Below are 14,113 nucleotides of genomic sequence, written 5' to 3' on the forward strand. Positions count from 1 at the left end.
TTGAAAAGGGAGAGGGTAGTGTGGCTTGTTACACTTGTGTCGTTTATTTGTAGAAGTATTTTTTAAAGTATTACATAGTTACTGAGAGGATCCCAGTCTGCTCAGCAGAAAGTATATGCGGGGGCTGACCGTCTGTCAACATCAAGCGCCAATCAGGCTGTCACACATAGCAGACACACCATACACATGCGTCTCCAGCACACTTCCTCCTTCTTCCTGACCCCCCCCCCCCCCCCCCATCTCTAGGATTGAAGACTTACCACCCCTGGTGATAAGGTGTGGTTACTGCAAGTCAGTGTATGGGAAAGACAAGTGAGATCGAGAATCATATTTATTCAAGTACATCGCTGCGTACATGGAGTTATCTCGGTGCAAACAAAAGGCCTAACTGCTCTAAACAGGATATGGGACAAAAAATGTAAAGTCACTGGGGCTCATTACTGCACTGATATCTCATAGCACATCAAAGCTGAATTCTTTACATAAAAAAACAGGGACATTAAGCTTCCAGCAACAGCGACCAGCGAGAGAAACGCTGAGTGAGGAGACAGACTCGCTGCACAAATGAGCAGGACAACAAAGCTGCCTTGTATCTGCCCTTGGGTCTGACTGTTTACCACTCAGCACCACGTCAGCATGGCTACTGATCCTTGAGCGGGGGGGGGGGGGCATTTACACCATTCGGTCATTTTAAAAAGACTATTACAAACTATCTACTTAGTGCTTCCTCGCCAACCTGCAAACAGTCCATATGCTCCAAAACCGTGGACTGTCTGCGGGTCCCAGAGGACGGGATTGGGAAACACTGATCTAACTGTACAGACTGAAGATGACCAGGACTGGGGAGCCTGCCAGATGCTGAGAAGGTCAGTCAGGCCTGCAGGAGGCTCCATCGCCATCACTGGGGGGCTGAGGACTGCTGGGGATCCCGATTCACTGTCAGGGTGACGGATAACAAAGACAGGGAATGAAAATGGATGAAAAAAAGCGAGGAGAGAGTGGGGGTAAAAGAGGGTGGAAAGGAAATGGGTGAGGTTACCGTCCTCCCTGGCCATCATGCGTGCGATGAAGGTGTGACTCTTGTTGCGCCGGTAGTTCTCATAGGGGTCATCCAGCGATACACCCACTCCCTTGTACTGGTCCCACTTGTCCCGAACGTCACCCTCCTTCACGGGGTCTCGAATGCCCTGCTCCTTGACCCCGAGCCCCCCCGAGCCGCTCCACCCTGTGGGGCAAAACCAATGAGCTCCGTCCATCCAATGGCTTGGGGCACCCCCCCGCCTTCGGGACTTACCCATCTTCCTCAGCATCCGGTGACCCTTGTTCTCCTCTCCCAGCCTCTGCTCTGAAGTAGAGCCCAATCCAGATGTGGACCTGCCAAGCGGACAACGCCGGCACCCGTCACGCACCCCCGTGGCTGCACAAAACACCCCCCCACCCGCCAGGCGGCCCGAGAGACTTACGGAGGGGAGGCAGTGCGGGACCTGGCCCGGCGCCTCCTACTGGGAGAGCCGGATCTGGAGCGGGAGCGAGAGCGGGATCGGGAGCGGGACCTGGAGCGGGATGAGCGGGAGCCGCTCCTGATGGGTGACAAAGGGAGGTTCTTCAACCAGGTTCTGTACCAGCTTGACTTAACCCTCTGGTACAAAGGTGATGTCGCGTATCTTTCTTGTGTAATTAAATTCATAACTCGCTGAAATCGTATTGTAGAAACATGAAAGAAACAGTAATTCCGTAATCTGTCTTCTTTCAAAACGTTAATTGTCAGAAGTATTAAAGTTTTTAAAATTAGCTTAAATCTGTAAAAAAGTAAACCATGTCACCTTACTTTGTTTTACCTGCATCGGGGGCGTGTAGTGCCACCCTCATCTGATTCCGCGTATTCAAATCACATTCACATAGTAATTTGATGAACAACGCAACGGTGAAACGCGACCCAGATACATCCCCATCAGCACCATAAAGGGGGGGGGATGTGCCCAGGTGTGAATGGCTCATTCATACACATGAGAGCTCCTACATATTCAATGGAAGGAGACCAGAAATAGTGACATGAGTTCGTTTTTTCTTATTTATTTCTCCAACTGAATGTTGCAACTATACCATTTAGTCACCTTCATGTAGCCAAGACTTTGGTAATCAGATATCTGGGATCAAATCAAACTGCCACCATTGCTTACTATGTACTTTTATAATGTTTCTGCAAGTGTTCCAAACTGCATTTTTCAATGTCTATACTTTGATGTCAAATTACAAACGTCACATAAATCTATAATATACATTAAAACTAAGATGTGTTTAATGCCAAAACAAATATAAGAAATAATTTGCCATGAATTAAGTTTATGATATTGAATGAAATGTGTGACCATGCCCCAGTCAGTGAAAGTATGTTCCCTACCCCTAGACCCCAGAGGATTAATCAGCCTTACCTGGACCGAGACCGTGAGCGGGACCGTGAGTAGGAGCGTGAGCGGGACCGGGAACGGGACTTAGACCTGGACGAGGAACGCGAGGACGACCTTCCCCGGCTGCGGGAGCGGCTGCCGCGTGCACTAGGGTGGGGGGGGGCACACAGAGATGGGTGAGGTGGCTGCCAGGCAGAGGCCTGTCCACCTAGCCCACTCTACCAATCAGAGAGCGGCCCACCTGCTACGGTCCTCCTGAGCCCGCTTCCTCCTCGCTCGCATCTTGGCCCGGAAGAACTCGTAGAGCCCGTTCTGCTCCCAGCCCTCGCTGGGGGTGGGGGGATACACACATCAGCAAAAGACCCTCCAAAGCCACAGCCCACCATTAACGCAGCAGCGCCGCCTACCTGTTTCTGGGCCGCTCGTGCGAGGGGGGGCTGTAAAAGGCCTCCACAGCTGCCAACAGCCTATCGCTGGGGGGCATGGGGGGCGGCAGTCGGATGTCCTTGGGGTCCAGAGGCTTGTAGTCATGGTCCTCCAACTTGTCAGAGTGAGGAAGAGAGACATCAGGGTCTGGCGGGAGTAGGTGGGGGAGGGTGGGATGCAGGACAGGCAGGTGCGCGGTGGGGGGGGGCATACCCCTCACTCACCTTGATCAGTGGAGCCATGAGCCCAGCCGGCAGGTCAAAGTAGGGCACGTTGGGCACCAGGCTGGGGTCATCCTGGCTGACGTGGGCGGGGGCCTGACGCCGACTGTGGGGGGCCTGGCCGTTAAAGCCGCGCGGTGGTGGGGGTCCGAACTCCGGGTGCTGGCTCCCCCCCCAGGGAGGGGGCTCTGTCATGCCAGGGGGTGGGATCCTGTGGCTGGGAGGGGGGTGGGGAGGAGGGCCTATGTCTGGAGGACAGACACACACTCCTGTCAGTGGGTAAGAGACAACCGGGACTGGGGGGGGCAGGGGGCTGAGAGACAGGAGCGCAGGATCACCTGAGGGGAAGTCGCCCTGCTGGTACTCGAAGCCAGGGGGCGGGTAGGGCGGAGGCTCAAAGTGGTGTCGGGGGGGCAAGTCGTCCTGCATAAAGCGGGGCGGGAAGCGGCCAAAGTCGTGGGGAGGCGGGGGCTGGTTGAAGGGTGGGGGCGGGCCTCGGAAAGGCGGAGGCCGCTGCATCCGGAAGGGGGGTTCCCTCTGGCCCCACGGCGGACGCTCGGGCTGCCCGCTCCACGGCGCCTCCCGCTGCCCGCTCCACGTGGGCGGGGGTGGCGGCGGCTCCGGCTGCCCGGCCCAGGGGGCGTTTTCCCGCTGCTCGCTCCAGGGGGCGTTCTCACGTTGGCCACCCCAGTTGGGGTTCCGCTGCTCACTCCACGGCGCCTCGTGGCCAGCCCAGGGGGGGCACGGAGGTGGGGGCTGTGTGGGGTCAAAGGGGGGCTGCAAGTTCAAAGCAGACATTTGTATGAGTACAAAGCCTTGTCTTTATGACAGCTCCCCCTTGTGGCTCGTCACGGAATACGGCCATGAGGTATGCCAGTCCAATTACAGCTGGCACCTACCGGCTGCTGCTGGGGCCAGGCGGACAAGTTGCGCTGAGGGTCGAACCAGCCGGGTTTGGGGGCAGGGATGGGGTCTCCGGGTTCACGGGGTGGGGCCGTCGCAGGCAGAGGGTTCCGGCTAACCTCGTAGTCACCTTTCACCTCTCCTGCACGCAACCCCAAGGATAATACACATTCTAGCCACAAACTAAACTCTAGACGGAACAGGAGCCACTCAGCAGCTCTGCCAGGACACTGAACCCCACCGAGCACTGAACAAACCGCGCGCGACTTCCTGTTAAATTTCGATGCTGCTGCTCACATTTTATACAAAACATACACAAAACATACTCCACGATCTGGGTTAAAAGCACAGCAGCAGGGCCTGCTACATTTCACATGCAAAACCACTGCACCACCTGCTGGATCAGCAAGGAGCCCCATCTGCTTCGTCGACACAGAAACCACGCACTGCATTAAATAACTCCCTAAGCAGGCATGCAGAAGTTGAAAGCGGCGGCCCGATTCCTGTACCGTGCTGCGTAGTGGGGGCTGGGGCTTCCCTCTCCCCCGCGGGGGCCTGCACCACGGGCGCCGGGACTGGGCTGGGCTGCGGCTGCGGCTGCGTCTGTGCTGGGGCCGGCGACTGCCTCAGGCTGGTCACCAGCTCCTGGTGCTGCGCCTGCAGGGCCTGGATCTGCTGCTGGAAAGCCGTCTGCACGGGCTGAACCACGGCCGCGTACTCTGTGATTAATGAGGCCTGCCAGGGAGGATAGCCGAGCCCAGATCGCACACACGGTCAGACTCAGCCAGCTGAGAGCAGATGCAGAACCATCTTACGTCAGACTGGGAAAGCGTGTTAAATATAGGCAGAGGTCACACACACACACACACACACACACACACACACACACACAGCCTCACCTGATACTGGCCCAGCCCCAAGGCAGGGCTCTGCAACTGCTGGATGGTTGTCTCATCAAAGTAGCCGTTCTTCTCCCAAAGCTGCAGCAACTACAGGATTTAGAACAGAGAAGGTGAGTTTAGAGCACAACGGAGCACACGCACACACCCAGACCCCAGCGGCGACCAGCCGAAGGTTACCCGAGCGATCTTCTGCTGCTTGTCCTCCTCCACAGCGAGGAAGCTGGTGCAGTAGATGGGCACGACCACCTTCTGCAGAGCCGCCAGCAGGTCTCTCTGTTGCTTCCTCTGACTACAGCCAAAAGGGCAGATGCCACATTGTTACCAAGGCTCCAGGGGGTCTCTCCCCCCCCCCCCCCGTGATCCTCCCCGGCACTAACCAGTGATGCAGAACGTCGTTGATGAGGTAAATCAGATGCAGGCGCAGCTGGAAGGGGGCACCGCTGGCAGTCACACGGTTGCGCAGGTGCCCGGCCATCAGCTCGCAGTGCTGTGGGGACTTGGCATTGCTGAACATCCAGTTCTTGCCAGCCTGCAGGGGACGACAGAGGGTCATCAGACTGCAATAAAAGAGCCAGCGCCGACAGAGGACAGGGGACGGGGACGAGCGACGCACCGAGATAGCGTCCTTGGTGCAGGTGTCGATGATTGGCTGCAGCAGGCCGTCAAACTCGGATACGTCCAGTTGCGTCTCGTGCTGCAGCTTCTGGGTCTGTTGCTCTAGGGCCAGGGCGACGGCAGCCGTCACCTGCTCCTGGGGACCAGAGGCCACACACGCCGTCAGGTCAGAGCTAGAGGCGTCCGCTCACCCAGCAAGATCATCGCCCACCGCCATCATTGCCCACCGCCATCATCGCCCACCGCTCACCTGTCTGAGGTTCTGCAGGTGCTGCTCCTGATGCTGCAGGTTCCACTGGCTCTGCTGGATGAGCTCGTCCACAGAGGGTGTGGCCATGGGCGGGGCTGGGACAGGGGGCGGAGGCAGTGTGTTCATTGGGGGAGGGGCATCTGGGCCATCTTGCCCGGGCTGTTTACAAAGCACTGTGGGGTGGAAGACAGTCAGACTGTCAGCATATCTTCTAACTACCACTAAGGCCCTTGACACCCAGCTCCAGAAATGATAGAGGAATAAGTCCTGCCCCAACACCCGTCCCCCTACGTACGCTGCTGCTGTTCCACGGCCAGCTTGTACTTGTAGTATCCAAAGAAGTCACCCCCAAACAGGAAGGAAAACTTGGGGTTCTCCTTCTGCTTCTCCATCGTCATCTTCTCGAACTCGGGGCCATTTCGGGCCACAAACTGGGCCAGCTTGTCAATCACATTCCTCAGCTCCTGATCTGAGGGAAAAAAACAAGATTATTTTATTAATGTAAATATAAGTTATCACACATGGTCCACAAGGTGTTTTCAACCACTTAATATCACGTTTAAATAAATCACTTCACTTATAGATCCACACTGCATCCATCCCATACAGGTGAACAAAATGCATTCTAGAAACTGGTGGTACTGGCACTAAGCTAGGTATTATTGGCAGATCTATCACAACTTTAAATATTAAGATAAACGAATTATTTAATCTGAAATACCTCTTAAATTCCATCCATTCCGGTTCCGATCTGACACGCCTTTTAAAGGCGCTCTTTTTTGGATAGATCCTGTTGCATAAATGCTAGTGGTTCTTCTGCTTGATAGTTAAACGGGGTTGCGGGTTACGGTTGATTTGACTAATGTTTTAATGTTAACTAGGTTTACCGGTGATAATCACTGGGGGGATGAAACGAAGCGGCGCTAACGGGAAGTTAGGGTTTAAAGGTACAGATATCTAAACCCTAGAAACGGGACCCCTGTCAGACTGAGGGGGTTATTTTAGAGTAAACCCATTTCTTAACGCAACCAAATGGGTAGCCTGCTTGGATTTAATACAACATGTTAGCTAAACGGCTAACGCTCGCCATTATGCACCATTAGCAAACCGTCAGCACCGACCTTCGGGAGGCGTCGCCATCTCCACCGCCCAAACAGAGCTCGCTTCGACCGGGTACTTCGTCAAAACACCACGGACTTTCGGAGTTGAATCGCCGACTAAACTGGAAGAAGGCAAATTCACTTGGTGGACGACACGGCGGGAAGCTACACTTACATGCTACACATGCTATGTGTTAGCCGAATGCTAAGAGTGGCAAAGGCCGCGCTGGCGCGTCGCGGCGCCCCCTGTCGGATGGGAGGACACGCAGACGCCCTCTGGTAATTACAGTGAGGGATGGAAGTTTTGTGTGTAAATAAATAACGAAAAAGATTGTGTAGAAGCATTTAGCCTCCTTGCCCTCTCCACCTCCTTCCATCCCCCATTCACCTTTGATTATATCATGAGAAAAGCCTTATTGTTTCTGAAAAACTTTCTTAATCAAACCCAATTAATTCAGCTCCTTCCCCTTATTATGTCCACCACTGAAGGCCTCTCCCTCTTCTCCAGCCTGGGCCCCACTTGGGGTATTGAGGGGGGACATGGCTAACAAAAATATTTTACAATTAGAGCATAATTATAAATCCATTTCCTCACATTATATGAAGGACTTTCTCAAGGTACATAGTTTTTAGAAATCACATTCAGACTTTTACACGATTCACACTTGCACATTTTATATTCTACATGTGCAAGGGTCCCTGTTAAGTGTGTTTCTCAGGGAATTCTGGGACAGGGCTATGCAGGGTTGTCAACTTCGGTCAGCTGGCTGGCGTGAGATTTTAATTTCAAGTCAAGTCTTCACCCACATTTACATGTATGTAACAGTTTTATTACCTTGTAAATAATCTTCAGTGTTTGCATACCACCCTGACACTTTTGATGTAGCTAATGTTAGGATTATAATGGAATAAAACAGATTAACCGCAAGATTTCTTGCATGAGTGTGAAACCATGAGCGTCACACCAGCTGTATGAGAGTTGGTAACACTGGGGCTAATGCAGGGCTCTGCTTAGTCTCTCCTTATACAAATACCAGTCTGTTCTTCTGCTTCTCATCTTGCCCCCCAACCCTGACTACATCCCCTACAGTTCATTTGTTGATGCAGCACCCACTGCAGAGGTGATGTGGACCTGCGGTGCTGTTAGGAACAATTCAGCTGCCCCTTCCCTGGACCCCCTCCTACTACCGCTTGGACGACTCCTAGCAAGACCGGAGGAGTGTGAGAGCAAGCCTCTTTGTGTCCTTCTGTGTTCCTGTCCACATGTGTATCTGTCATTAATCACACTCTCTCTCAAAATATCTAATAAAGGAATTTTGCTGCCGTGCCTTCAGATGAACCCACAACCTGTTCCTTAACCCGCTGTGCTGAGGCACCGGGATGCTCCTCCTCTCCAACCGGAACGGGGTGCTGTTAAAGCCCAGAACTGCTCGTCTGTGGGGAGTTGACCTGAAAGAGACTCAGGGAATCCCAGGACGACTGTCAGTCAAACGCTTTAGGGTTTGGGGCTAATCTCGTCTTGGCGGGGTTAAGATGTTTGCGCTTCCACCCAAATTAGCAGCCGGCAGACGGGACGCCATCTTGGTGTCCTGGTGACTCGGCGCACAGGATTAGAGGCACCCAGGTGCATTTTGGGATTGTTTGGCAGATCAGAGGGACAGCAAAACTACAGTAATGTATTTTTAAGAATTTGTATGTATTTTTGGCAATTTTAGTAAAATACACTGTGGAACATGACCCCACTCCCAAGACCACTGTGATTACTGCAATAGTAGTCATCTTTGGTCCCAGCTGGTCTTTTCGTGAAGACAGACACCTTGACCAAGAGTAGGGGGGAGGGTAAAATCTTTTAAGATGCATTATTCTGATTGTCAGTGTCCCCCGCTGAAGATGATGATGACCGGAGTTCTTCATTAAAGCCACTTCTGATTAAAGGTGACATGAATAATTCAGGTGACACGTCTTTGCACGTGCAAACATGTAAGTAGTAAAAACAGTTATGTAAGTACAGTACTGTGCAAAAGTCGTAGGCAATGAAAATTATGTTTAAATAATGTTCATCTTGGTGTAAAACTATGATATCATGTCTGTCAAACTTAGCAGCTCAGCCATTTCAGAACCTCCCCTAATGTCACCCCAGTATTTGCGGTAAAACCATGCAAGACGCTCATGTATTTTTTGATTGGAGCACTTGGACACCTTGTTTGGCTAATCAGTACCACACTGAGATGTTTAGCTAATTAGGCTAATTAATTAAGTGAGCTGGTGGTGAAATTAAATAGATACATGGAATATCTGGGGTCCCCCTGAGGAGAGGTTTGGGAACTGCAGCGGCATTCGTCTATCCATCGAAGATGTCAGTAACTTTTTGGAGAACAGGAAAATTTCTTGTTAGTTTTTATTAGTTACTGTTAATTTGCATATCTTCTAATATTGAGTTTAATTTGAACAAATATACATTTACTACACAGATACATAACATTAGATATTTTCTTTAACTGCCTAAGATTTTTACACTGTACCGTATGTTTTTAAAATAACCACATTGTACATGCGCATGTATGGGAGCAGACTCCCCTCAAAGGTGGTGTACACGTCGTTTGAACAAAATTAAAAAGCTTAATCTTATAAAGGAAATGTATCCTGTTATTAATAAGTGTATGCTTAATATGCTTATATGATTTATATGCCTTTACTCTGTGATTTGTAATATAAAACGTATGTTTCGCCTTCATTTGTGCAAAGAGGTTGCCTTAAGATAACCAAAAAGAAGAGGAAGGCAATGAGAAAGTTAAAATGTTACCTTCACATGCGAAAAATGTCGGAATGGTCGGTAGGAATTAAGTCAAAACAATCAGGAAGGATTCTGAAAAGATTCTGAAAGCTGCCTAGCTGAAGCGGCAAAAGCCGTCAAAGTGTTCGAGTTCGCAGTTGGGCGCCTTTCCCTTTTCGCGAGGCGTTTGGTGACGTCATTCCCGATGACCATAGTATTGATTAATAAAGAAGCAGAACCTCACAGGTTTATCACTCATGTCTTTTAACTTCCACAATATGTTTATATTTAAACAGAACAGGTCTTGCAAAATACATTTAAAAATACTCATTTAAAATCTCCAGTCACCCGAAAAAGCCAAAACGAGTGGCTGTAGAAAAACAGTCATTATGTTCTAAACAAACATCCTGGTCAGAAGTGACCTACTACACTTAGTGTCCCCTGTCACCAAACACATAACTGACCCGGTGTCACTCGTTTACATCTGTGTGACAAGCCGGGAACAGCACAATCAGCCCAGAAATGTGCCTCGTCCCACCATGGAGACAGTCGAGGCTGGTTCGGAGTCTGAGGGTCACATGGGCTGCCAGCTCCTGTCCATGGACTGGATGTGCTCCAGGGCCTTCATCCGTAGCGAGGCGACGCTGGAGCTCCACTGCTCTGCGTCCTCTAGGGGGAGCCTGTCTCCGAAGGCCCCAGCACACTGGTAAGGGGGCGGGGCCTCGGCCTGCAGGCCTTGCCCCATAGTTGGTGGGGGGCTGCCCAGGAATCCGTGAGTGGGGTGGGTCAGCTGCAGGTCCTGGGGTTGGCCCACCATCCCGGGAATGGTATGTATCGTGGACCCCCCCGAAAGGGGCGAACTCAGCCAGGGGTCCAATGGCAGGGAGGCAGGGGCCATGGGGGGGCGGCTGAAGGACAGCACAGGCGTGTCGGCCAGCTTCACCGCGCCGGCATCCATCTTCTCTTGACGCCTCCACTTGGCTCGTCGGTTCTGGAACCACACCTGGGGAAGAGAAGTGGCACCACGTCACGTTAAGGTTCATTCAAAGAACCAAGTCCACTGCAAACTCAAAAGGTCACCGGCCCAGATCCCCATAAGGAGACGGGAGCTCTTGCTGAGCTGTGATAACGCTGGCAAAGGCCTGCTGGTCCACGGCTGCGACCCACCTGCACGCGCACCTCCGGCAGGCTGACCTTCATGGCCAGCTCCTCGCGGCTGTAGACGTCGGGGTAGTGGGACCTCTCGAAGGCCCTCTCCAGCTCGTGCAGCTGGTAGGTGCTGAAGGTGGTGCGGTTCCTTCTGTGCTTCTTCTTGGGCTTCTCATCCTCCGCCGGCCCCGGAGACTTCCCGTCGCTCGCCTCTGCCCCGCCCGTCTCGGTCACAGCCTTGCTGGGGAACGATCCTCCATCTGGGGGGTGATCAGAGGCAGCAAGATCGTAGGGTCATAACGGAGGTGGTGAGAAATCAAACAGCGAAGTCTAGAAGGATCTGCTGAGATATCATGCAGGATCTTCTGGTTCACAGTAGCTATAAAGGTTTATAAAGAACCACGCCAGCGGCGGTGTGTATCAGCTCTCAAACCACACATTTTTGCGAGGCCCCTGAGGTTTGGCAGCCCCCTGCTGGTCACAAATAGTCACTACATTAAATATTAAATAATACTTTACTCATTTAGGAGATGCTGAAGCAGCATATTCCACTAACCAGCAGATATTCAGACTTTATAGCTATTTAATCTTTGAAACATCTGGGGGGGGGATTTTTGAGTGGGCCCCCAAAGACAACGAAGCCACCTCAGTACAACAAGCGTCTGCTTGTCAGTCGGACACCAGCTGAGGCTGAACACCGAGCCTGACAAACAACTACGGCAAAGCTGTTCCGGTGGCTCAGCTGTAGGTCCATCCTCAGACCAAGGGCCTTTTCCCAGCTAATCCGGTAAGCTGACAGTACCAGCCTGAGTGGATCCGGAGGACTCACCCCTCTGATTAACGGAGCCAGTCTGACGCGTTGCCGTGACCATTGTGACATCAGCACTAAGACAGAGGTCAGGCCGGGTCAGTGGCTATCCGCTAAGGGGCCAAGACACTCCAGGGCGCCTTGGACAGGCTGACGCTGGTCTCTTTGTCTGAAAACATTCTGCTCCTGGGTCTGTACAGCCATTTTCCTCCCAAGCCAAAGAGCTCTGACATTCAATCTCTATCAACGTATCACCTAATATTACATTACTACATGGGATTTCACTCAGAATACACAAAATGACTTAAAATCAATGTCTACTGTAAGGATTTGAGCTCTATTTATATGACTCAGAGCAGCAAAATTATTTGTTTTATGGAGTGATGTCTAAACACCACGACAGTTAGAATTTCATGTCTGTTGCTCAGTAACCGTGCCTGATTACCCTTGGTACAACGGGCTAAATGCACTCAGCTTCCCTCCTCTAGGGTCCAACAGTAGTGCCCTTTTTGGGACTTGAACCAACAAGCATCAGGTCAGAATTGTATTTTTAACCTCTATTACTCAGTTGGTCAATATTTAAATCCACGCCCAGCAAACAGTCGGAAAGTCTTTTAAGATCAGGTTAATCAGCATTTCAGGATCACATTGGGGATTTGACCCTTTATCTTTGCTCTCATTGGTCCAGATACTTAATCGGTACCCATGAGGGCATGAGGGCACAGTTGTACAAGGGTAAGGTGTATGCTTCAAAGAGACCATCCATATACAAGAGCATAACTTTGGGTTGAATATTGGGGGGGAGAGTTAAGTGTCTCCATCCACTTATGGGGCTCCAGAGGGTTGTATGGGCTGGTTTGGATTATTGGGTTACAACCCCCCCCCCCTCCCCCCCCCCGCCACCAACCATGCCCCCATTATTTTGCCCATGTTCCTGTGCTCTTTTACCTTCTAATCAGTCTGTCCACAGCTCCTGTCTCACTGCTGTCACCTATACTTGTGAACCTCAGAAAGTTCTGTATAACCTGAATCGAGCTCTGAAGTCACAGGCATTTAAAACAAGCGAGACTCACCGTGGAGCAAAGGCTGTTCCGAACTGCAGTCCAGCATGGACAGGTGTTCATACGCGTGGAGGCGTCCCTGCTGCCCCAGGTAAACTAAGCTCTCCCGCTCCATTTTGTGTGGTACAGTGGAGCTGGTCGGGTGGACAGCTGAGTCCTGCTCTTTATTGAAGCCCAGGATGACATTGATGCTGTGGACATGGCTGCCTCCAGCTAGCACCCCTCCTTTGGACATCTCATGGACAGCGTCCGGAGAAAGATAACTGTCATCCACCACGCTCATGGTGTCCGGTGACAAAAACATGCAAATGATCGCCAGGTAGTTTGTATTCAGGCAGCCACAGGGATCCTTGTGGAGGAACTGAAAAAAACAGATTACGTACTTCACCGCAGTGTCGGTTCCTTAATGGAAAGCACATCAAACTAGCATGTTAAATTAAATATAAAAGAGTACATAACACATGGTTTTTCTTTACAATGAGCCTTTACGAAAACATTCACCGTAACACAAGATTATTGCTGCCATTACAGGCGTAATTTGTCATATATCTTGCGCAACGTGTGTAAACACAGTTGGTTTCCATACGGTACATACATACCGGACGACATGAGGTTATCAAAAATAGTACAATTTCGCCGAAATACGAATAAGGCAAAAAATTGTCCGGATGCGGAAAATCGGGAGTTTATCGGTACAAGAAGTAAGTGGGAGGACAGCGGAAGAGGGGCGCGGAAATCGATAGTTTGGGGGGATTCCTCGCTTTTCGCTGCGATGGCAGATGGCGTTAAAGCAAATTTCAGTCTGATTCCCCAGGTTATACAGACAAATTTCCCCTTCGACTTCGGCCCGTGCCAATTTTCCAGTAAAACTTTTTCAAATTTTTCTTATAGTTTTAAAATACTGGAATATCTAGCTGGCCATTCGTCATCTCGAATTGCTGCTATTTATCACACTCTACATGCGGGAATATTCGTAGGTTTATCATTATTACAATAGCTATCGAAGGGACAAACAACGACGAAAAAGGAAAACGCTTCTCACGACAAACAATAACATATTTCAAGAATCTCATTTGTAAAGTTACTGTGAAACAACAAGATTTGTTGTTTTTCGTTCGGCTTACTGGCATGTGCCTTAATTCTATTTTTCTTTTATATCATTACTTTATTCAAAAAGATTTGCTTATTTTAACATACTCCTAAAACGCCAGTCTAAACCATTTTCTACTAAAAATGTATTACTGGATATAAAACCTAGTAAGATCATTAAAGAGGCGTAATATGACTGTTTGCACGGCTAATTGGTTAAATCCCTCTTCAAGTGACCAAACAGGATTTTTTACTTCATTTCAACCACTCTAGCTGATTTTGATTTTAAGCTTGATTTTACAGAATGGAAAAAAATAAAAAATAAAGTTAAACTTGAGACTACTTTCATCCAGTCTCTGGGGGAGACTGTAGACACAGAGGGAAGATGAGAGAAGACTCTACTTACGG

The 14,113-nt window shown here is 50.5% G+C and overlaps 2 protein-coding genes across 5 annotated transcripts; both read right to left on the minus strand.

Annotated features, from left to right (window-relative positions):
- Nucleotides 1–313: 313 nt before the first annotated feature.
- On the minus strand, nucleotides 314–7,037 carry LOC125716594 (calcium homeostasis endoplasmic reticulum protein). Of its 4 annotated transcripts, none has more exons than XM_048989061.1 (18): nucleotides 6,847–7,035; nucleotides 6,021–6,194; nucleotides 5,726–5,898; nucleotides 5,474–5,611; nucleotides 5,238–5,389; nucleotides 5,038–5,149; nucleotides 4,858–4,947; nucleotides 4,468–4,693; nucleotides 3,955–4,100; nucleotides 3,394–3,811; nucleotides 3,059–3,303; nucleotides 2,816–2,949; nucleotides 2,650–2,736; nucleotides 2,433–2,555; nucleotides 1,464–1,580; nucleotides 1,295–1,374; nucleotides 1,040–1,225; nucleotides 314–936 (listed from the first exon to the last, which is right to left on the minus strand). In XM_048989061.1, the coding sequence occupies exons 1-18, from the start codon at nucleotides 6,863–6,865 to the stop codon at nucleotides 899–901; spliced, it is 2,658 nt and encodes an 885-aa protein (XP_048845018.1). In that variant the 5' UTR covers nucleotides 6,866–7,035; the 3' UTR covers nucleotides 314–898. The 4 variants fall into 4 exon arrangements, with proteins under 4 accessions (XP_048845018.1, XP_048845017.1, XP_048845016.1 ...); XM_048989060.1 differs by having other exon boundaries at nucleotides 3,394–3,832; XM_048989059.1 differs by having other exon boundaries at nucleotides 3,059–3,832; nucleotides 5,726–5,820; nucleotides 6,847–7,037.
- A 2,840-nt stretch (nucleotides 7,038–9,877) lies between these two features.
- Nucleotides 9,878–13,389, minus strand: rx1 (retinal homeobox gene 1). Its single transcript, XM_048989446.1, has 4 exons — nucleotides 13,216–13,389; nucleotides 12,629–12,977; nucleotides 10,766–11,007; nucleotides 9,878–10,601 (listed from the first exon to the last, which is right to left on the minus strand). The coding sequence occupies exons 2-4, from the start codon at nucleotides 12,918–12,920 to the stop codon at nucleotides 10,173–10,175; spliced, it is 963 nt and encodes a 320-aa protein (XP_048845403.1). The 5' UTR covers nucleotides 12,921–12,977; nucleotides 13,216–13,389; the 3' UTR covers nucleotides 9,878–10,172.
- Nucleotides 13,390–14,113: the final 724 nt, after the last annotated feature.

Source organism: Brienomyrus brachyistius, chromosome 21 (assembly GCF_023856365.1).
Source record: "Brienomyrus brachyistius isolate T26 chromosome 21, BBRACH_0.4, whole genome shotgun sequence".
NCBI lineage: Eukaryota > Metazoa > Chordata > Actinopteri > Osteoglossiformes > Mormyridae > Brienomyrus > Brienomyrus brachyistius.

Coding starts and splice junctions, on each gene's coding strand:
- LOC125716594 (XM_048989058.1), bottom strand. Junction 5,899..6,020: donor GGCCGTGGAACAGCAGCAGC/GTACGTAGGGGG, acceptor TCCACCCCACAG/TGCTTTGTAAACAGCCCGGG. Junction 4,694..4,857: donor TGGGGCTGGGCCAGTATCAG/GTGAGGCTGTGT, acceptor CCTCCCTGGCAG/GCCTCATTAATCACAGAGTA.
- rx1 (XM_048989446.1), bottom strand. CDS start 12,920: ATGTTTTTGTCACCGGACACCATGAGCGTGGTGGATGACAGTTATCTT. Junction 11,008..12,628: donor GGAACAGCCTTTGCTCCACG/GTGAGTCTCGCT, acceptor ATCACCCCCCAG/ATGGAGGATCGTTCCCCAGC. Junction 10,602..10,765: donor TGCCGGAGGTGCGCGTGCAG/GTGGGTCGCAGC, acceptor TCTCTTCCCCAG/GTGTGGTTCCAGAACCGACG.